Consider the following 24,711-nt stretch of genomic DNA (forward strand, 5'->3'; position numbering starts at 1 on the left):
ATCTGGAATATGAGATAGATCCGGACAATCATTTCTATTCGTTCATAGATAGTAACTGTCAGTATTACACAGAGGAACAATACAATAACTGCATTTCAAGTGATGGGAATTGTCAATAATCCACTTTAATAGCAGGAGTCTGTACAAACATTTTGGTAGTATCAAAGACTATTTAAAACAATTTTGTCAGCCATTCAGTATAATTGCCATAACGGAAACATGGCTTACAGAGGGTGATGACACAAACTATGAGCTGGAGGGTTATGAATTTAATCATCTGAATGGATGAAATAGAGGAGGAGGAGTGGCTTTGTATGTTGACAAAAGGATTAACTACAAATTAAAGATCAAATGACTGTGGCTGTGGAAAATCTTTTGGAATACATCACAATTGAAATAGGTATGGAAAAAAGGCAAAAATATAATTATTAGCTGCATATATAGAGCTCCTGGCTCTAAAATTGAAGAATTTCAAAATTGGACAGAGAAACTGTTTTCACAGATGGGTAACTAGTGAGTATTTGTTTGTGGAGATATAAACATTGATCTCTTAAACTCGCATCAGCATATAGTTATAGTAACTGAGGATTTCATTAACATTATGTACAGTCTAAATCTATATCCAAAAATTACTAGGCCTTCAAAAATCACTTCACATTCAGCAACTCTCACTGATAATATATTTACAAATGATAGATACCAAAACACTAAGTGGCTTATTAATTAATGATATTAGTGACCATTTACCAATTTTTATAGTAACTGATTTGAAGTTTAATAAAAAAAATGTACTGAGAAAAAACAATATTGCAAGTGCCTGCAATCTGAAAAAGCTATCACTGCCTTAAAAAATGATTTCCGAATTTGAAAACATATTTCTCAGTATATATATATAACAAAAATTGTCCAATTATACAGTATAATAAAAATAACTATAAAGCTAACCCATGGATAACAAAAGGTCTTCAAAAGGCGTGTAAAAAGAAAAATAGGCTATACAGAGAATTCATTAAAAGTAAATCAAGAGAGGCAGAGGTTAAATATAAGGACTATAAAAATAAACTATTATGCGGAACTGTAAAAAAAAAAATCATACTATGGAAAAATACTAAACAATAATAAAAACAATATAAAGGAAACATGGAAAATACTGAATAGTATTATAGCAAATAAACCCAAATCAAATAACTATCCAACATACTTTACTTATGACAACAAAGATGAATATAACATGAGCCAAGTAGTGAATAGTTTCAATACATTTTTTGCTAATGTTGGGCCAGATCTGGCAGCTGAAATTCCACACAGTCCATGGGAAAATCAGCAATTAAATCGCCAGAAATCTGCACACAATGTTTCTCAGCCCAGTAGATGAAAGAGAAATTATTAACATAGTTAGTACATGTAAAAGTAAAAAGTCAACGGATTATAATGAGGTACATATGTCCTTAGTAAAGCGAATAATTACTGAAATCGCAAAACCATTATCATATATTTTTAACAAATCATTTCAAACTGGGATTGTTCCTAACAGTATGAAAGTGGCAAAAGTGATACCTTTATTCAAATCTGGCAGCAAGCATATTTTTACTAACTACAGGCCTGTGTCTCTACTGTCACAATTTTCAAAGATACTGGAAAAACTTTACAACAGCAGACTGGATAAATTTATAGAGCGACACAACTTGCTTGATGAAAGTCAATATGGTTTTAGAGGAAAAAGGTCCACGACACTATCATTGCTCGATTCCATAGAAGAGATCAATAAACATGTGGACCAAAGGGTAATAGTTGCAGGTTTATTTATTGACTTAAGAAAGGCTTTTGACACAATTGATCACAAAATATTATTTCAAAAGTTGGAACTGTATGGGATCAGAGGGGTTGCTCTGAGTTGGATTAAAAGCTACTTACAAAACCGAAAGCAGTTTGTTAAACTCGGGGAATACTGTTCTTCATATCTGGACATCATTTGTGGGCTACCACAGGGTTCTGTGTTGGGCCCAAAATTATTTATTTTATACATTAATGATTTATGTAAAGTCTCAGATAAGGTTAAAACTGTGCTCTTTGCAGATGACACAAACCTGCTTTGCTCAGGGGAAAATCTGCAACAATTTTTATCTGATTTAGGAACAGAAATGATAAAGTTAAAGAGATGGTTTGATAAACAAATTATCATTAAATTTGTCTAAAACTAAATTGATGTTATTTGGAAATTATAAAAAAGACATACAAATTCAGTTAAATATACATGGGGTAAACAGAGCGTGTCAAAGAGAATACGTTTTTAGGTGTCATTATTGATGAAAAAATTAATTGGAAAGCTCATATTCAGCATATTCAAATGAAGGTATCAAAAAGTATTGCAATATTAAAGTAAAGCATGTTCTTGATTGCAGAGCACTACATACTCTCTATTGCTCATTGGTTGCACCCTACTTGACTTATTGCGCTGAAGTTTGGGGCAACAATTACAAAACTAAATTGCAACCATTATTCATTCTTCAAAAAAGAGCATTAAGGACAATTCATAATGCAGGTTATCGAGACCACACCAACCCACTGTTCATTAAATCTCAAATATTAAAACTTAATGATATGATTTAATTCAAGACTGTTCAATTAATGCACAAAGAGAAAAATAAACAAGTGCCATGTAGAATTCAAGAATATTTTACTGAGAGAGAAGGAAAATATAATTTACGGGGCTTGTATCATTTTAAAATTGCTGGCGCTCGGACGACCAGGAAAGGTTTCTGTGTTTCCATGTGTGGCCCTAGAATATGGAATAACCTGACGGATGAACTCAAACGATGTCCAAATAATCAGTTTAAAAATCAATATAAAAAAAAATGATGTTTTCAAGATATGTATCTAATGAAGTACGATGAATTTTGTGTTGTCAGTTGTAATTGTGAACTTGTTCAGTAACATTCATTTGTGTATGTATATGTGTGTGTTTGTGTAATTATGTATGTATGTGTAGGTGTACAATGGTGTGTGTATACATGTATACTGTATATGTATGTAAATATGTATGTAGACGAAGACACGGTGTTTAATTGATATGTTTATGATAATGGGATTTGAGTTTGTGCTGTTAAATGTGTTTGTAGCATGGCCCAAGCAGAGGGTCACCCCTTAGAGTCTGGTCTGCTTGAGGTTTCTTCCTCAATACAACAGAGGGAGTTTTTCCTTACCACTGTCGCCTGTGTGCTTGCTCTGGGGGTTGGTAATGTGTATATATGTATGTATGTATGCATATATGGGGTGGGTGTTCATAAGCTTTGCTTCTGCTCACCCCCTTTTTGGTTACACGTCACTGTGGAATTGTCTTGTATATCAGTTTGTTAGTGACGAGTTGTGTGCCAAATAAATAAGTTCAAATTAAAAAAAAAATAAAAAAGCATCAAGAGCAACGTTAGCTTCGTTTTCGTTTATTTCCTCTTTCGTCCCTTTTGCGCTCTTGCTTCGAAGGCTATTCAGTGATAAAGCTCTTTTGTCTACCTTTTCTCAGCAATTTCTGACTTTTTTTTTTTTTTTACTTTTTTCCTTTCGTTTAGGAATCATTGTGTGCTGTGTGATTGGGCCATAACCGGACTAAGAGCCCGGTCACACGGCATTAAGTGAACGAAGGAAAAAAGTCACAAAGCCACAAATTGTTGAGAAAAAGCGGACCAATGAGCCGGCAGAGCACATAAAAGACCGAAACTAACAAAAGAAAAACAAAGTGAACAGCGACCTTGACCTTAGACATATGTTTTAGCGGCACGCAAACCCACTTTTGGGGGAAATTTCACATAAACAGCTTCTTTATTGTATCCTGTTTACGAGGGCTGTCCGTAAAGTATAGGTCCTTTTTATTTTTTTCAAAAACTATATGGATTTCATTCATATGTTTTTACGTCAGACATGCTTGCACCCTCGTGCGCATGCGTGAGTTTTTCCATGCCTGTCGGTGACGTCATTCGCCTGTGAGCACTCCTTGTGGGAGGAGTCGTCCAGCCCCTCGTCGGAATTCCTTTGTCTGAGAAGTTGCTGAGAGACTGGCGCTTTGTTTGATCAAAATTTTTTCTAAACCTGTGAGACACATCGAAGTGGACATGGTTCGAAAAATTAAGCTGGTCTTCAGTGAAAATTTTAACAGCTGATGAGAGATTTTGAGGTGATTCTGTCGCTTTAAGGACTTTTTACGGTGCGAGACGTCTCGCAGCGCTCTCAGGCGGCGTCATCAGCCTGTTTCAAGCTTAAAACCTCCACATTTCAGGCTCTGTTGATCCAGGACGTCGTGAGAGAACAGAGAAGTTTCAGAAGAAGTCGGTTTCAGCATTTTATCCGGATATTCCACTGTTAAAGGAGATTTTTTTAATGAAAGACGTGCGGGCGGATTGCAGCGTCGGCTCGCAGCCGCCGCAACGCGGCGGCATAGGAAAAACACCTCCGTGTTGATAACCATTTGTAAAATCCAGGCGGCTTTTGATGGCTTTCAGTGGAGTGAGTATATGAGAAATTGTTTATCAGCTGGAGATGTTCCAACGTGTCCTCAAGGCTTCCAACAGAGGTGTTTTTCCTGTGGCGGAGCGTCGCGGCGGCTGCGAGCCGACGCTGCAATCCGCCCGCACGTCTTTCATTAAAAAAAATCTCCTTTAACAGTGGAATATCCGGATAAAATGCTGAAACCGACTTCTTCTGAAACTTCTCTGTTCTCTCACGACGTCCTGGATCAACAGAGCCTGAAATGTGGAGGTTTTAAGCTTGAAACAGGCTGATGACGCCGCCTGAGAGCGCTGCGAGACGTCTCGCACCGTGAAAAGTCCTTAAAGCGACAGAATCACCTCAAAATCTCTCATCAGCTGTTAAAATTTTCACTGAAGACCAGCTTAATTTTTCGAACCATGTCCACTTCGATGTGTCTCACAGGTTTAGAAAAAATTTTGATCAAACAAAGCGCCAGTCTCTCAGCAACTTCTCAGACAAAGGAATTCCGACGAGGGGCTGGACGACTCCTCCCACAAGGAGTGCTCACAGGCGAATGACGTCACCGACAGGCGTGGAAAAACTCACGCATGCACACGAGGGTTCAAGCATGTGTGACGTAAAAACATATGAATGAAATCCATATAGTTTTTGAAAAAAATAAAAAGGACCTATACTTTACGGACAGCCCTCGTACATCCAGATGACACAAACCATGACAAAACAAGCCTTACACGAAGCCAGATCTCTGCATTTTTTGTTTCATCTTGGCGGGGCGCAGCGATCACCGGGCCGTCTGGGGAGGAGACACGCCGGCACCGAGCGTCACGGAGGCAGGTGCACAGCCAACTCTATCAACGCTGTCTGCTGTGGGATCGATCAGATCAGAGGCTAAGAACAATACTGCAGCCTCTGTGACAGTGAACAGAAAGGCTTTTATGAAGAAAACGACAGAATGGAATTTGAAATTCTTCAGGTACTGAGACACACTTTGAGATTTTGGTACTGGATAGCTGCGTGCATTATTTCCATTCTTCTATGTTTTAAAGGACATGTCGCACTGAGTGTTTCCGACAGCGTTTCTTAGAGGAAACCGCGCACTTGAACGCTGCTAACGTTAAAAACAGAACCAAAGATTAATTACAAAGTTTACATAAGTGCGATGTGGTGTTATGATGACTTGTTTTTTTAAGTGATAACTGTTAATTCTTATGCAGTCATGGTAAAAGCAGCCGCTTTCCACTGTGCAAAAACTTAGTGCGCGTGCACATTGCACGAGTGTGCAATGTGCACACATGGTTTCTAAACACAATTATGACAGAGTTTTTTGGGGGAAAGAGCGAGGAGGAGCCCCGTTGCAAACAGCAGCAGCAGGGAGCGGAGTTTGTTTCTTTATTTCTTTTTTTACGTGCGCGCGAGCGAATCGTTTGTAGAGAATATTTTATTAATTAACTACACAGATGTATAATAAAGCAAATGGTGACTGGTTTCTAAACACAATTATGACAGAGTTTTTTGGGGGAAAGAGCGAGGAGGAGCCCCGCTGCAAACAGTCAAGGTTAACAAAGTGAACGACGATGCTGAATCTACTGGTACCTTGTTTCCCATGTAACAATAAGAAATATACTCAAAACCTGGATTAAGCCGCGGAAAAGGCCACCAGGTGGCTTTGGATGAAGAGGGCAGATCCGTGGGCTGCTACTGGGACGCAAGTCGGGGCTTGATCACCCCCGGCTGGGTCGCCTGGGTGAGGGTGTATGATGTTGCAAGACCCGAAACACCCGATGACCCCAGGATATATCACTGATGATGCGTCCCAGTGCATCCATGAGGCGTATATATATATTTTCGTTTTTGTCTTTGGGCTTCAGGACATGAAGTTGGCTAGGTCACTGACTGGAAGTGTTGCGTGCGGTAATGGTTTACAACAGCACATACACGTGTGTGTGTATATGTACACACACACACACACACGTATTCAAGGTTCTCCCCAGAAATGTTTAGTATAGCGGTGCTGTTGTAAACCATTACCGCACGCAACACTTCCAGTCAGTGACCTAGCCAACTTCATGTCCTGAAGCCCAAAGACAAAAACGAAAATCATTTAGTACCATTTCTGGTGTGATTCTGTGCTGAATTGTTGATTAGTTTAATTATTCTAAAATGTTTGTGTTTTGTTGACACACTGTATGTAACAAATGCGCAATAAAACTTGTTTGAAAAAAAAAATAATGTACAGAAAGACGATTTAGAATGTGGAAGATTCCAGACTTTTTTTTTTTTTTTTTTTTTTAAACTACACATTTCCGCTGCATAGTTTTCAATTTGAAAAGTTTGAATTCCCAAGTCACAATATCACCAGGCTGGGGGCATTCATTTCACAGTGTTAAAATCCCACCTTGTTCTTGTGATTCAGATTTTGACACTTCTCTACATTGTCAAAAAATAAAATAAAAATAGAAAAACAAAAGGTCCAGCTTTCCTCCCCGAGTCAGCAGGTGCATTTCTGGAAAACGCCTTCTTACTCTGCATCTGTCTGCATTTCTCAGCGCGTGATGCACATTTTAGGAAAAGCAGAAACATCAGGCTGACACGGTGAAGAAACAAACACTGCTTCGTTTTCATTCAAAAGTAAGGGTTTGGATTTACAGAGGCTGTACAGAGAGACAGGAGGTGACACACTTCACCCCAAAACGCTTAATATTTTCAGAATCTGTCATATTTGGGATTCTATCGTGTGGTGACGCTGCCGTTTGTGTCGCTGAACACTATTTTAGCCCCACCTTGAGCGTGCATGTGGAATGTCTTCATGACGCGGTTTCTTTACAGGCTGGACACACAGATGGATTTTTTTTTTTTTACATTGGGAAAAAGTCAGAATATGTTATTTTCAGGAGATAATGGTTCTCTAACTGTGAGAGAACTTTGTGAGGAGCTCCGCAAAACTGGCTGGTGATCATGCGCGATCCGTGCATGGGGACTCCTTTGGTGGCGCGGACTTTGGAAATCACAAGTGGATGACTGTTCAGGTTTCTTTTTCTTCTTCTCAGTGGAGCTGGTAGGGGTTATTTTATTTGGTGGCGCGGACTTTGGAAATCACAAGTGGATGACTGTTCAGGTTTCTTTTTCTTCTTCTCAGTGGAGCTGGTAGGGGTTATTTTATTTTACTCTGAGTGTCTGTCTTGACGTGAGACTGTTCTGTAACAGTAGCGCGCACCACACTCGCGCAATGTGCACACGCACTAACTTTTTGCACAGTGGAAAGCAGCTGCTTTTACCATGACTGCATCAAAATTAACAGTTATCACTTAAAAAAACAAGTCATCATAACACCACATCGCACTTATGTAAACTTTGTAATTAATCTTTGGTTCTGTTTTTAACGTTAGCAGCGTTCAAGTGCGCGGTTTCCTCTAAGAAACGCTGTCGGAAACACTCAGTGCGACATGTCCTTTAAAACATAGAAGAATGGAAATAATGCATGCAGCTATCCAGTACCAAAATCTCAAAGTGTGTCTCAGTACCTGAAGAATTTCAAATTCCATTCTGCCGTTTTCTTCATAAAAGCCTTTCTGTTCGCTGTCACAGAGGCTGCAGTATTGTTCTTAGCCTCTGATCAAATCAAATCAATTTTATTTATATAGCGCCAAATCACAACAAACAGTTGCCCCAAGGCACTTTATATTGTAAGGCAAGGCCATACAATAATTACGGAAAAACCCCAACGGTCAAAATGACCCCCTGTGAGCAAGCACTTGCCAACAGTGGGAAGGAAAAACTCCCTTTTAACAGGAAGAAACCTACAGCAGAACCAGGCTCAGGGAGGGGCAGTCTTCTGCTGGGACTGGTTGGGGCTCAGGGAGAGAACCAGGAAAAAGACATGCTGTGGAGGGGAGCAGAGATCAATCACTAATGATTAAATGCAGAGTGGTGCATACAGAGCAAAAAGAGAAAGAAACATTCAGTGCATCATGGGAAACCCCCAGCAGTCTAAGTCTATAGCAGCATAACTAAGGGATGGTTCAGGGTCACCTGATCCAGCTCTAACTATAAGCTTTAGCAAAAAGGAAAGTTTTAAGCCTAATCTTAAAAGTAGAGAGGGTGTCTGTCTCCTTGATCTGAATTGGGAGCTGGTTCCACAGGAGAGGAGCCTGAAAGCTGAAGGCTCTGCCTCCCATTCTACTCTTACAAACCCTAGGAACTACAAGTAAGCCTGCAGTCTGAGAGCGAAGCGCTCTATTGGGGTGATATGGTACTATGAGGTCCCTAAGATAAGATGGGACCTGATTATTCAAAACCTTAAGTAAGAAGAATTTTAAATTCTATTCTAGAATTAACAGGAAGCCAATGAAGAGAGGCCAATATGGGTGAGATATGCTCTCTCCTTTTAGTCCCTGTTAGCACTCTAGCTGCAGCATTTTGAATTAACTGAAGGCTTTTCAGGGAACTTTTAGGACAACCTGATAATAATGAATTACAATAGTCCAGCCTAGAGGAAATAAATGAATGAATTAGTTTTTCAGCATCACTCTGAGACAAGACCTTTCTAATTTAAAGATATTGCACAAATGCAAAAAAGCAGTCCTACATATTTGTTTAATATGCGCATTGAATGACATATCCTGATCAAAAATGACTCCAAGATTTCGCACAGTATTACTAGAGGTCAGGGTAATGCCATCCAGAGTAAGGATCTGGTTAGACACCATGTTTGTAAGATTTGTGGGGCCAAGTACAATAAATTCAGTTTTATCTGAGTTTAAAAGCATGAAATTAGAGGTCATCCATGTCTTTATGTCTGTAAGACAATCCTGCAGTTTAGCTAATTGGTGTGTCCTCTGCCTTCATGGATAGATAAAGCTGGGTATCATCTGCGTAACAATGAAAATTTAAGCAATGCCGTCTAATAATACTGCCTAAGGGAAACATGTATAAAGTGAATAAAAGCTGCAATTTGGGCCAGAAGTTGAGTCACTGTGTCGTTAATGACTCAGTTACCATAGGCAATGGGCTATTCTGTCTGAACATGAGGAAATTATCCCATGATCCACAAGAAAAAATAAAATAAAGTTAAAATTACTCCGTTTTGCCTCCATGTGTTGCAGAGATGCATTGCGGCACCGCATGTGCATGCACGATGTGCTCCTCCAATACTACATGTTCCACCTTTGGGGAACAAAACATTTACGGTTTGTATTTCTGTATGTTACCTGTACGCATTTAATTAAAAGTTTTTTAAAAATGAGTGAGAGGTTGTTTAGCTCAATGTCACACATTGTACATGAAAACAGAAACAGGCTCACAGCTGTTAACACAGACAAGCTTCTTTTCATCAAAATGAATCTGCCCTCACATTTTCAAGAAGAGGCTTAGTCCTCAGACATAAATAAAGTTAGTGATGGACAAGTTCAGTTCCTGGTGTTGTATATTTTGTAATGCTGAAGTCCACAAGTGAGTGAGATGTCTGGCAGTGTCATGTTTGTTAAGAAACACACAATTAATGTTAAAGGACAATTTGTTGTAGTCAAAAAGTGAGGTTACATGATTTAAGTGAAATGTTTGTAAACAAAAACAAAGCTAATGATATTGGTAGCACTTACAGTCAAAAAGTAAGGAACCATTGATGAATAAAACGTTTTCAAAGTCATCATAAAACTGTAATGGTACAGGGCTTGACATAGCCATTTGCCTGCTGGCCCGGTGCCAATTTGGCCCTTTCGGGCCACTACAATTTATCAAATGATGGCCCGCTCGGGCCACTACAAAAATACTCAAAAATCTTTATTTTACCATATTGTTGTGAAAGTGTTGGAACACGGACCCACAACAGGGGGCGCAAATGAACGGACAATGGAGGAGTCAAATAACACTGTTTTTACTGTTGTGAAACAGGCACAACAAACACAGCCGATTACAATATTGAAATTGAGTCCAATTACAACGGTGTCGTGTGGGCAGGCTCGACGATAGGAGACGTCTGTCCAAGTCGAACCGGAACCAACCCGATTTCCTCTGCCACCGAACCCCGGGAATACTGGAGCCGCCAAGTCCCGAACTCCCAGGTGGCCACTGCCTCCGCTCGTCGGATCCGGTACTGCTGGCAAGGAACAGAAACAGTCAGGTGTGGGTGCAGCTGCACCCAGCAACACGGAGGGTGGAGATTCCACCTCCACCTCTCGTCAACAACAATAAAGGAATGTAGGAAGGTGAGTACTTATCCAAGAGTTGTCCAGTAGTCAGCTATCCTACAAACAATCAACAAGAATTACAACTGTAATTAATAGCACGTTTGGGCGGAGATTGTTACCTCTTGATAGGGCGATATCTCGGCAATGAGGTGGAGATGCCGTCCTGCTGATATACCTCCCTGTTGATTGGAATCAGCTGTCTCAGGTGATGGGTGACAGCTGTCACCCTGGCTGCTTCTGTGAGGCGGCAGCGCCCTCTGGTGCCTGGAGCCCGCACTCCAGGCAGGGCGCCCTCTGGTGGTGGTGGGCCAGCAGTACCTCCTCTTCAGCGGCCCACACAACACATATTTTGCAGCAGCAAAGTCAAATTTCTTTACATCTCTGTGTCATCAAACTTCACAGAGTCTGCCATGTTACTTTTGGTCTTGTACCACGCTTCGGGCTGGGTATCATTACGAAATGAGTCGATCCACCGATATAAATAATCGTTTTGCTTAACAATTCCCTTATCAGTCCTTCAGAGCGGCCGTTATTTTTGAGGGTGTTTTTTGGGAAAATGATCATTTCTCTACGTTGACTGCAGACCCTGCAGCGGCTCTGTAATCAACCGCTTCTGCAGAGCGATGGCACTTTGAAGCATGAACCAATGAAGCAATGCTTCGATCTGCTGGCTCATTGGAGTTTCTTAACTTTTCCCACGCTAAAACCCTAAAGAGCATATGCCTGTGAGTAATATATACCCTTTTATGTTAAACCGACCTGTTATGGTCTTCTGAAACAGTTGACAGATGTATTTTATAATTTAAAAATGGGACAGATACTAACGCGTTAGCATGTCTATGTCATTTTCAATGTTAAAGTTAGCATTAGCTGTTCGCACTTCAGCACGTTTGTGTGCATTTCTTTTCTGTATAATTAATGGTTCTTTTGTTGTCGTAAAGGAGTCAAATGTATTCAAAATTATAATTATTTTATTTGTATTTATATATTAATAATAATAATAATAATAGTAACAACAATAGCAATAATAGTAATAATAACTCTTCAGAAGCGGCAAGTCCGCTTCGCAACTCCTCTCAAAGCCATTAAAATGTCAATCGTGACTGAGTCACTTTTGTGCAGATTAAAGTTGCTAAGTGGGACTCTTGTCTTGTTGCAGTCAAGAAAGGAGAATCGTCCTCTGTTCCATTTGGACAGCTCCAAATGCTGCATGGCTCTCTGCCAAGACAAAGTCCGGTCAGAATGAATAACTTCAAAACGAATTGCTACTTTAAATAAAATGACACCTCTTTCCAAATGCTGTAATACAGACAAACTACAATAGACTAAAATGATTTTTTCCTCCCAAAATCAGACGTCCTGCATTCTTCATGAATTACATCCTGACGTGCAGCACAGCCAGCTGCAAGAGTTCAGTTCAGATGAATGGAAAGACATTCATGCCAATAATGTCTGAAAGGAAATGCATTTGACAAAAACTACAGATTTTGTTTATTTCTATTTATGTTCAGAGATCAAGGAGCCACCATGTAGAGTTTATTTAGGTCTAGAGTTTAAGGATCCAGTGAGCAATTTCATATTTATTTACTTTAAGACTCAATAAAATGTTGTTGACATAGAAAACCTGTAAAGCCTACTGTTAGTACACAGAAAATTCACAAGCGGTATCGATAAGGAATCAGATCGATAAGCGGAATCGATAATGGTACCGATAGATAAAATCTTATCAATACCCACCCCTAACCACGTTCCATGCTTCCCCAGAATCTTGCGCACATTGAAATGTATGTTGTCGATGCGTGGAGTGTGCGCTCACCCGTTTCCATCACCGATCTTCGGCAATGTATGTTAGCATCTTTAAATGCGCGGGAAGCTGCAGGAAATGAAGACGAACAAGACGCAAATCTAACAGAACGCTTTGAAATTGGTATTGAAATATGTTTTTAACTACAACCACCCAAACCTGGACAACAACCAGGAAAGAGTTTTGCAAAGGAATTGGCCAGAAGAGGAAGGTTAGTGATGATGAGTTAAAGGAGAGAGACAGGCTATATGAAAGAAACAAGAGGAAGAGAGGTTTTGTCCTGACCTGGCCACAGAAATGGCCGTGGGTTGTCATGACCAAGAGAAGAATGAGGTTTTCTGCCAAATCTGCAGGACCTATCCATCGTATGCTGACAAGTAAGTAAAGTATATGCTTGGTCCTGGGAGACCCTGGCTGTTTTGAAGCTCGTTTAAAAGTTTAACCAGCTTGCCTTTGTGATAACCCCACGGTGACAACATTAGCAAAGGAGCCAAGCATAATTTTTTTTTCAATTTTTAGATCTATAACTCCAATCCAGACAAGGCATACTTTTTAGTTTTGATATGGACCTACATCTGTATTTTACATTTCTGACTGTGAGTTAGCCAACTCTGAGGGTTGCTAAAAAATGCCCTCTAAATTTTTAGGGGAGTCACTTTATTTTTTTTACACTTGAGAATGCCCTCTAATAAATTCTTTTTTTTTTTTTTAACTTCATGGTCCATAGACTATTTTATGTTTTTTTCTGGATCGGTTTGTTTATATATATATATATATATATATATATATATATATATATATATATATATATATATATATATATATATATATATATATATATTTGCAGGATTTCAGTGTTGTGAAAGTGTAGGTACACGGACCCACAACAGGGGGCGTAATGAACGGACAATGGAGAAAGGTGAATAACAAGTTTTACTGTTGTGAAACGAGCACAACAAATACAACAATTAACAATTTGGGGTCGAATCCGCTGGTGTCGTGTGGGCAGGCTCGAAGGTAGGAGACATCCGTCTCAGTCGAACCGGAACCACCCAGATCTCCTCTGCCACCGAACCCTGGAAATACCGGAACCGCCAAGTCCCGAATTCCCAGGTGGCCACTGCCTCCGCTCGTCGGATCCGGTACTGCTGGCGGGAGAGAGCAACAACACACAGGTGTGGATGCGACAGCACCCAGTAACGGAGAGGGGAAGAGCCGCCTCCACCTCTTGTCAATATATAACAGGAAGGTGAGTACTTATCCAAGCAATTTAGCTATCAGTAGTCAGCAGTCCTGAAAAGGTTTAACAAGTTTTAGCTGGTTATTCAGACTATGAATGCAGAGAACGTTACCTCAGTCTTAAGGCGATATCTCGGCACTGAGGTGGAGACGCCGTCCTCCTGATATACCTCTGTGCTGAGTGGAACAGCTGTGTCTGGTGATGGGTGACAGCTGTCACCCAGGCTACTCCCATAAGGCGGCAGCGCCCTCTGGTGCCTGGAGCCCGCACTCCAGGCAGGGCGCCCTCTGGTGGTGGTGGGCCAGCAGTACCTCCTCTTCAGCGGCCCACACAACATTCAGGGTGGAATATCATGAACTCTTGCGCGCAAAACCATGGGCCAGTGCGCCTACACTGTGGGCCACTAACTTCTAAATTGGTTTATGTTGAGCTCTGTGGTATCATTAAGTATTTGTATCAGTACACGGTATAAACGAGTACCAAAATGTATGTACTCCTACTCAGTCTGGAAAAAAGTGGTATCGGTGCACCCATAACACACACACACACACATTTAATCACAAATGTTAAGCTGGTTTTTCCAACTACAACTAGTAAAACACGACCAAGCATTTTCTGCGCAGCAGAAGTGGCAGACATTTGTTTTTCGGCAGTGCGCATGCACAATTTCAAATTTTCCAGTCATGTGCTGTTACAAACTCAGTACAGTGCACTCTCAGTATGTGACAACGGTGTTTTAACAAGTTAAACAACTCATACACTCAGTCAATATAGCCAAGCCAAAACAAAGTCACAAGTGTGCAGTAAATACCTAAGGAGGTGATATTCTGACCTGGGCTTGATTAGCATTACAAACAGGTTTGGTTAGTGTTAATGATTCCTCAAAGTGATTTAAAATAAAATAAGGATGCAAACACTTTGCCTCACCACATGATTAGGTTATTAGTTTAGGACATGTACAAGGATTTCAGCAGTTAACAAGTTTAATAAAATTTGAATAAAAGAATTATGGCTTATCTATATTAACATTTTTAAAATTATGCCATTTAATTAGTGAAAACAAATCTTGACAACATAATATAAATGGAATGTACTTAACACAAGTAGTGTTAAGTCATCACTTTTACAGCCAGTTTCAGTGTTCTCTGTGGAATTATACTCAAGGTAGCTGTATCCTTTTTGGTACTAATAAATTCACCTGTTTTCCTTTTACAGCATATTTTATTATAGCATCAATAAACTTTCAACACTTTTTTTTTTTGCAAATGCCACAAAGTTTGCATAATGCAGTAAAGTCAATATTAATAGAGTTCTATTTCAAACCAAGATTAGAGACAATGCAGCCAGAGGGTTAATGACTGACCAGGCTTTAGTGGGTGTTTAGTGGGGAGGGACATGACAGCTCTGTCAAGACCTTTGGTTGTACAATTGTTAGGAAAGATTTAAAGAGTGGTGGGAAAGCCATAACATTCAGTACCTTTGATGTGAGCCTAGCTGAAAGGCATCATGTTACACTAAGGCGCAGCTTTAACTAATTACAATAAAGGTGTACAACAAGCAGGGCAGCACGTTGACTTAGTGGTTAGCACTGTTCCCTCACAGCGAGAAGGTCATGAGTTCAATTCCAGTCTGGGGCCTTTCTATGTGGAGTTTGCATGTTCTCCCCGTGTTTGCGTGGGTTTCCTCTGGGTGCTCTGGTTTCCTCCCACAGCCAAAGACATGCGGGTTATGTTGTGTGTTGGGGGGTTTGGCTGGATGTTTTTGTGTTGTTTTCTTTTCTTTGCTCTACAGGTGGTATGCAAACTGTTTTTTGTCTGTGGAGACGGTGCTGGCAGAAGAGTCCTTCACCCTCATCAGCATTATTAGCTGCACCTGTGGATGATGCTCACGTGTAAACTTAAAGACTTTCAGCTGAAGCAGATAATGAGATGGCGTTCTGCATTTAAGCCATGAGTGGTTCAAACAGAATTGCCGGGAACTCGACCTTGTGACGTTCGCTTGTGAGACGCTGAGGACCGCGCCAGGGTTTGACACATCGTGCCTGTGAAGGAGGACGGGTGAGGGACACATGCTGTCAGCAGACATCAGAGGTGATTATTGTCTGAATGATCGTTAATAGTAATTTGGCATTTTGTTACGCAGTATATTTGAACATTGATGAGAATTGTGCAGTTTGCTTCTCACTGCCGTGGCGTACGGACTGATGATCCTCCACCTGTTGTGAGAAGCTGTTCATTTACATAAAGCTTAAATTCAGACCTGAATGTGTTGCTGATAGTGTGTGCCTCTGAAAGATATTTGCTGTAGCTCTGTTGACTTACCTCACCTTTTCCATCCTTCACAGAGTCAGTTTGTGGTGTCCACCTGGGGGGTGTTTGGCGGTGAATCTGAGTCCAGAAGCGCCGAGGCTTCGATCCTTTTGGGCGCTGGAGAGCGCGCCGTCCTTCACTCCACCAGACAAACCAAATATTTATGTTGTACACTAATTACTGCACTGGAGGAGAAATAAAATTGTTTTGTTTGTGGAACCGCTTTCTGGTTATTTAGCGCTGGGTTCGGTCAGACGTTGGTCCGCTCCTCAACCTGCGTCTGCACATAACAGGTTAGGTAGATTAGAAAATTTAAATTGTCTGTAGGTGTGATAATGGGTGTGAATGTGTTTGTTTGTCTGTTTGTGGCCTTGTGCCAGAATGGCGTCCTGTCCTGGGTGTACCCTGCCTCGCACTCTATGACTGCTTGGATAGGCTCCAGCCCCCCATGACCCTTGATTGGACTAAGCGGTTGAAGATGAGTGTGTGTGTACAACAAGCATTCTCAGGGTGCTTTTCTAAGTATCACATGGTCAACTCACATGCTGAGAATATATGCTCTTCATATTCAGCTAGTGTAGCAGATAACCAAATCAATCATTCAGTTTGTGATAAAAGCATGAAATTTGGCACACATATTCTAAATTAACTAATGTTTATTTTCAGATATGGAGCCATCCTGGAGCTGACTTCTAATGAGCGATAGGGTTCAATAAAGAATTACACAGGGGTCAAAACTTGAAAATGCTCCAATCATGTTGAAAACTATACCACACTATTTGTGTGATCATAAGAATTCCAAAAAGGTATAGTTTGGACTATCTATGACTGACTGAATGTTCTGGAGTTATGGGGAAAAAAATGGTGACAAAGGTCACTTTCAGTTTGTACAGGTTACTTCAATTTTGTTAAAAAGTGATGCAAATTATTGATTGCGCAAATAGGATTAATAAATGTAATAGTTTTGACTATTCTGAATGCTTTGTCTCCAAAGTAAAGGTCAAAAAAGGTTGACATCCATTGGATTCTATGACATGTGACATATGTTATCCCGTAACATAACTAAGCATGACAGATGGTGCAAACTATTCCTTTTTAAAAACCCACCTCCACCCCTAGCATCACCATGTTCTAAATTTCTCGAAAGGAGCTCTGCAGCTATGTTTACCGCTGAGTAACATACAGTTCAAATTCCATTTCAATTAATTTTACCAGCATCACAACACAAGTCACTTCAAGATGCAATATATGAGTCAATTGTAGACCTTACCCAACCCATGAGCAAGTACACTGACGACAGTGGTAAGGGGAAATACTCCCTCAGTGTTTTTGAGTAGAAGAAGAAACCACAAGTAGACCAGACACAGTGAAGTGACCATCTGCTGTGGTAATACTAACAAGCCAAAACAAAAAGCAAAACACAGAATTGTAAGGGCATGCAGCGACAATGAAAAATGCGTTATAGGGCTGAAATGATTAGTCGAGTAATTTAAATAATTCGATTACAAAAAATGTTCGAGGCAAATTCTGTGCCTCGAAGCTTCATTTAATGTTGTAGTACATATGCCAGGCCTGTGTGTGGCGCTGTAATGTCCTCAGAAAAACAAACAGAAGTAGTAGAGCAAGCGCTAATCAAATTAGCACAAAAGCTACAGTTTTCCAACGTGACAAACAGAGTGAAATAAAGCCTTTTAGGAAAAAGATGGTCCACGCTGATCATCTGAAATAGCTTACTGTGCATTTAAAACAAAGCAGTGGGTTTGTTTTTGTTTTTTGTTTTTTTTAAAAAAAACAGTTTGGTCCACTGGCAACTCTACGCGCGGCGGCCGGCTGCTGCCTCTCTCTGCCTGTTGTGAGCGGCTCAGCTCTGCACTCACACAGCTCCGTCCCGGCTACAGACAGTCTCTGGAAGAAGTCCACTCTTTCTTCTGTGTGACTCGCAATGAGTGTTTCGCTTTTTAATTTTCACTTTTTTGGGCAACACACAATGCTTCACAAACACGAAAACTCAAATAAAATAATAATAATAATAATAATAAAAAAAAAAAAAACAGTGACTGCGAGGCTGCATGTTCAACCTCCAGCTGAAAATGAACTGCACTGGCTGAATCATAGAGAGAGTGTTAAAAAGAAATTCATGCAGGGACCCAGTCCACCACCTTAATAAATAAATAAATGAATGAATAAAAATGGTTACATTTTACAAGTTGGGGAAAACAAAACACAAAGTCACAACCTATCGCTATTTCAGCAAAATGTCAAGACTTTGGCCCGACTTTGGCTGAGCTCCTGACACCAGGAAAGATCCAAAACTTGTAAAGATGTGAAAAAATAAATAAATAATTACCCAGGAAAACAGAAAGGGATACACTAAATTTGACAATCTCCTTGATGATGCAGTGACATTGTGCCATTACTTAGGGAGAGCCCTGGACTGTTGATGTTTTAAAACGCAAAAGTACTTTTATCCAATTACTTGATTAATCACCAGAATAATCGATAGAATACTCACTTACTAAAATAATCGATAGCTGCAGCCCTAATGCATTATTAACTCAAGTTATGATATCCGATAAACCTTAGTCATATTCAAACAGTGTTGGCAATGAAGCCTCAAAGTGCTCTATTCACTTTTGATAATTGTGTTATCAGACAATCTCTTTTTCCACAAATCACCGAAAACAAAATGCATAATAGAGTATCTGAAGCAGAGGGCTACATCAAGCTGCAGTTTTCAGACTCAATACCTAGTTATTAACTAAGTTACAGTGATTAGTCCACAAATTCAATTATGTTGACACTGAAAAATTCATGGGTCTGTGGGAAAATACATGGGGGGGGGGGGGGGGGGGGAAGTAATCTGTGAGTCGTTTTTTTTTTTTTTATTATGAATTTAATCTTTTTGGTTTCCAATATGCTTCAATTCAAATAAATGCAATTGCTCAATGCCACATTATGACTGACGCATGAGTGCATGTCTGCGTTGGTGACGTGAGTCATTTTTGGCTACAGTCAATGGACGACTCTGTTCCAGGTTCACTGCAGTCAGAGTCTGGTATGAAAGAGGTTGGTGGCAAAAGCAACTTTTGGACTAGCTCAATGTAAATAATTGGAACAATTTAGCAGTTTAGCTATAGTTTATTTGTGCTGAATACAAACTAAAATAAATACAGGAAAAAAATTTAACAATGGAAAACCCAAATAAGAACAAAATTTATTCTGAATAACAGCAGCATACGCTGGACTTCACTAATGCTTTGTGTGTTGAGAATCTTGAAAGAAAGTGACCATAGTCATCAGTAGTTCAGATTGTCAAGGGACCTCCTCTATCATTGCTCATACAACTGTCATGTCTATTGTAGCACATTTCTCTTACCACCACTTTTCATTGACGTCACAAACAAATCACACCAAAGTTTGTTTGGACCCAGGCCAAGAGCAGTCTTCTCATGTGGACTCACAGTTCTTTGATAAGTATCAGAGTTCAAATGACAGCTTTCATCCACACTAAATAAACAACAAAAAATATGCAAACACAAAACCTTTTTTGAATGCATTATTGTGGTCAGACCTGATGAGTCCAACTGAACAAGCAACGTACCTGCTAGCACACATACACTGCTGATTTTAGCCTTTAAATATCTTTACATTTTCAATACCTGCTTACTCCAACTAAGGGTCATGGGGGAGCCTTTAAATATGAATTTCATAATTTGATATGGATGCACATTCAGGTACCAGTGTTCAGCAGTTGGCAGCACTGCACTTGATGACTTCTTTTCATACAGATAGGCGTTTCAAAATGTTTCAGAACAGTGTTTTGCATAAGCCATCACTAATTTGCATTATCGACAAAAAGATTTGTTATCGTTCCCAGCCACACAGTCCATGTATTCTGTAATTCTGGTTTTACTTTCCTGTTATTCTGTATATTTCATCCTCTATATGCCCATATATTGGGTATCATGTTTCTGCCAGCAGTTGCTAGTTTAACCCTGTAGCTGATGCTTAGTTGAGGTGCGGAGTGCAACAACAAGCACAAGAGGTGCTCAGTGTTTCAGCAGCTGTCACACAAACTACACGCAAATACCCCAGCTGTTCCCGATTTCCCATAATCACCACCCCACCTCTAATCACTGGGCTGGAGGTGGGGTAAACCCTGAACAGGACAGTAGTCTATCGCAGGGCCATCTACAAACGGAAACATTTTTACACTCGCATGAACATCTATTGTCAAGTTAAGGTTTCCAATAAACCCCCGCAGACAGCCGGGCATTTCCTGCACACGCAACCAGGAACTTCCCTCCTCACTGGCTAGCAATGCCACAGCCGCTACAAACAAACCGATTCATATGTCGACATCTCTACCTTGCTAACCGGATGTGACGTAGCTCTGTGGTCATCTATTCACTTAACCTGCATGTCTCTGAAAGCCGGAGGAAGTCGGAGCACCCAGAGGGAACCCATGCAAAAATGGGGAGTACATGCAAACTCCACACAGAAAAGAGTAGACAGGAAGCAACCCCACAACCTTCTTGCTGTGAGGCAATAGTACTAAACACTAAGCCACTGCATCACCCTAAATGTGAATCACTTGTGTGATACAGAGATGGATTAATCTATAACCTCAGAAAGTTACCTTTTTAAGATACCATTAAAGACAGAGCTTCCTGTTTTAATATAAGGCTCATGCCCTTTTCACAATCAGGACGGTGTCCATCTGTGTTACCCAGGCAACATTTTTAGAATGTAATATAGCCATGTAAATACCACATTTTGTTGCTGTTCATCAGTACTATTCCTAAAATATTCAAGTACATGGATTTTTTGGTATGGATCTTGAATTTATTTCATTGTGTACACACTACTGTATCTGAGACTGCTTTATTAAAAAGGTGAAGGTGGAGACCAGAGAGTGTGTGCCAATTACAGGGTCATCACACTACTCAGCCTCCCAGGTAAAGTCTACTCCAGGGTGCTGGGAAAGGAGGATGCAGGACAAAACACCATCTCTATGAAGGGTTGAACAAACTGGAACAGCCTTCCAGCAAGGATACGAGACAGTCCCCACACTGAGTGCTTTTAAAAATGAGCTTAAAAAAATGATTCAAAAACAATCAAACCTGTCAACACAGGTGAGATGTATTGTACATAATCTCATGTTTTGTTTTAATTTATTTATTGTAATTGTTTGCTGTTGTGTGTCTGAGGACTACAGATGGAAAGTAGCTTTTAGCTAAATCTGGCATATTTACGCTAAGGCATGAAAATGTACAAAGTGTTCATTAATATGCATTGTCCTCATCAAATAAACAATAAAGAAAGAAAGAAAGGATGCTTGTGGATCGTGTGAGATCGTAATAGAATGCTGCCCTGTGGAATAGGGGTGTAAGCAAAGTTGCTGCTTTTGAAAGAGTACCTTATAGTATAGTAAACAAGACTGTAAAATATGATGAGAAATGAAGTGTGTTCTTAAGATTTTTTTTTTCTACAGAGCAGTTGAATAATATGTTTGTGCACTCTGAATAATTTGGTCAAAGTGTTTGGAATGCAAAAAAGCCTAGGATGTGGATGGTTCTGTTCCAATATAAGGATCTTTAATTGAAATATTTTCTGTTAACATTGAATCTCACATTGACAATGAATGGGCAATCTATAGGAGAAGTCGTCTGGTGAATAGGCTATTAATACATGTCTTGTGTACACCTGTCTTATGAGACAACGAGCAGTGTACTTTTTTCATTTTGTTGAGTTTGATGTTCTACTTAAGACTGTGTGGTATCCATTTTGTTTTGTCTTCAAAACTCAAAGTTTGTTTGAGTCAAAAAAAAAAATAAATTAGAATACCGGCCTCTATTCTTCACATTCTAACAATATCGTGGTGAATTATTGTTGTGCCGTTGGCTGCCACAATAAGTCAGATGGAGACGGACCAGCATTATTATAGATTGCTGAAGGCGATAAGTTTCTGATTCACTTTCTGAGAGGGAGAGACAGTAATTTTTGATCTGAGAAATAAAATGATCAAATACATTATTTGATTTCAAATTAATGATTAACGTTAAAAAAGCCAGTAAAGAAAGGAAAAGATCTGTCTGAGATGCGGCTGAATCCACATGCTGGATTGGATGATTTCTGTGGCAGACGCGCCACAGACTCTGTTGTAGGAACTCAGCTCAATGAACCCATCCGACGGTGGGCTGGACACCTGGATAGACTCTCAACAATTATTGTTGTGCTGTGTTGTGTACTGTAAACACCTTTGTTAGAATGGCCTAAGCAGAGGATCACCCCTTTAAGTCTGGTCTACTTGAGTTTTCTTCCTCACATCATCAGAGGGAGTTTTTCCTTACCACTGTTACCTGTGTGCTTGCTCTAGAGGTTGGTAAGGTTAGACCTTAATTGTGTAAAGCACCTACAGGCAGCTTCGTTGTGATTTGGCGCTATATAAACTAAATCAACTGAAACTGAATTGTTGAATTTTCCTTCTCATCTTAGTATTTCTACCACTATCTATCCTACAATTTTCTCTCCTTGCTGAATTTATGACACATAACACTACGCATGTTCATCTCAAAGTTGTTCCACAACATCAACCTTCATCACTGCGTAAAAGCTGAAAACTCTAAAGAACTATATTTCACAATGAAATATGCTGCTTCTACATACATAAACCCTGCATTAAAAGACAGTTTTAATAACAGAGTACTCGAATGTAACTTAGTGCCTTTGACTAAACATGTTTTTGGAAAATACATTTTGGTCTAAAAGGTGATAAGATATAAAATAAAACATGAGTTGTTCAAAAACTGTGCCTGTCTTCACTGGTGATGAAGACAGTTGGAACAGGTAGCGCCCCCTGCAGGTGGACTGCAGTTCACACGTTAAGCCTCTGGGGGGCTCAGGCAGCCAAACAGCCCACAAACCTTCACATGACAGACGAACATAAATAAACCAGTCTGACCGGTGTGCGGAGGGCTTCAGGGTTAAAAATCCATTTCACCTCCCTCCACAAAACACCAAGTTAAAAGCTGAAGGACAGACAGCGTCGAGACAAATCTGGAATAAAGTGTGTGTGTGTGACAGACAGGAGTCGAGCTGAGGGGGCTGAACGACAAATCGCACGCACGTGAATCACCAGGCACGCGTTACAAAAACAAACAACAAAAATCTAACGAAGCACAACTTTAAACAAGACGAGTATTCATAAGTGACTTATTCTTACCTTTGGAGTAGAAGGCTCTGGGAGCATTCAGGTCGAGGTCCCCGCTGAAAAGGGAGATAAAGTCAGAGGGCATCGCAAACCCTCACAGCAAGAAACAGGACACACACTGACGATTTAATTTTCTCTTTAACGATTAAAAAAGCACCCCCCCCCAAAAAAATTTTTCGACCTGAGTTCAAAGCGCAGCACTTATAAGTTGGACCCTTCCGTTAGGGCTCAGACAGCGACTCCGAGCTGAACAGTCTACGCCCCGCCCACACTGCAAGACACGCCCACACTGTGACGCATGTGAAAAACCACCGACCAACTAGTTGCAGATTTTTTTTTTTTAGATGACATTGTCACAGACTGTAGGACATGATACAGGTGCATCTAAAATAATAATAATAATAATAATAATAATAATAATAATAATAATAATAATAATTAAAATATCGTAAAAAGTAAATAATTTTGTCAAGCATTTCAGAAAGTGATTTTTTTATGTATTCTTGACTCATTTCATTTAAACTAAAATGTCTCAGGCACAATGTCAGATGGGAATCCTTGCAGGCAGAACAAATCCTGCACCATTAGAGCTGCAGTTGCAGATGGTAGTTTGCCCAGTGGGATAAACAGAATAAAATTGAATAAAATAGAATAGAAGTTTATTGTCATTGCATTTTGATGCATTGCGATTAAACTCTGGTGGCACCCATTTGACCTATTTGTTTTCCTTGTTTTATCATTAGTTTTATTGTGTTATGATGTGTTTTTATTCTTGTGCTCTTTTATGATTTTGTCTTTTTATTGTCTTCTTAAATTTTTTAATTAAATTTTCTCTGTTTTCAGAATTGTGTTGTGTGAAGAGCCTTGAGGCAATCTCATCACAAATTGGCACTATAGAAATTAATAAATTTGATTTGATTTTTATTCGATTTGATTTGTGGCACTTAACAAGCAGCTATACACACACACAAAAAAAACACAACAGCAGCTTTAAAAAACAACAAACAGCTTCACAGGATGGCAAGACCTTAAATTCCAAAAAAAAGGTGCTTAATAAATTATTAAGATGCTTAATGCTTATTGAGGTAGGATCGTTTTAGATATGTAAACAGACTACATTATTTATTGGACATGTTGATATCTGTTCTTGTTGAATGTCTGTGTTTGTGGGAGGGGGCAGGATGGAGTGATGAAAGCTACAGCTCTCAGGAAAAAGCTGTTCCTTAGCCTATTAGTCTGTGTCCTTATAGTGCAGTACATCTTCCCCAATGGCACAGGAGCAAACAGAGAATGTCCCAGCTGGCTGTAATCCTTGCAGATGGCCCGTGCTTTTCTCTGCAAGTTCTCAACATACACAGAGTCTAAGTCTGGGAGCTCAGCACCTACAATCCTCTGTGCTGTCTTCGCCACCTGAGACAGATCTTTTCTGTCCTCTGCCATGCAGCTGCTGTGCCACACTGTGCAGCCCTGGCAGAGAA

The 24,711-nt window shown here is 40.0% G+C and overlaps 1 protein-coding gene across 2 annotated transcripts in view; it reads right to left on the bottom strand.

The window, feature by feature from the left end:
- Positions 1-23,448, bottom strand: part of nfat5b (nuclear factor of activated T cells 5b) — a 130,498-nt gene extending 107,050 nt beyond the window's left edge. For both annotated transcript variants that reach the window (XM_034190522.1, XM_034190514.1), the window contains exon 1: positions 23,246-23,448. In XM_034190522.1, the coding sequence (XP_034046413.1) occupies positions 23,246-23,318 (73 nt within the window). In that variant the 5' untranslated portion in view covers positions 23,319-23,448. The remainder of the gene's footprint in view (positions 1-23,245) is intronic.
- Between the last annotated feature and the right edge of the window lie 1,263 nt (positions 23,449-24,711).

The sequence above is a fragment of the Thalassophryne amazonica genome, chromosome 2 (assembly GCF_902500255.1).
Source record: "Thalassophryne amazonica chromosome 2, fThaAma1.1, whole genome shotgun sequence".
NCBI classification, from domain to species: Eukaryota; Metazoa; Chordata; class Actinopteri; order Batrachoidiformes; family Batrachoididae; genus Thalassophryne; species Thalassophryne amazonica.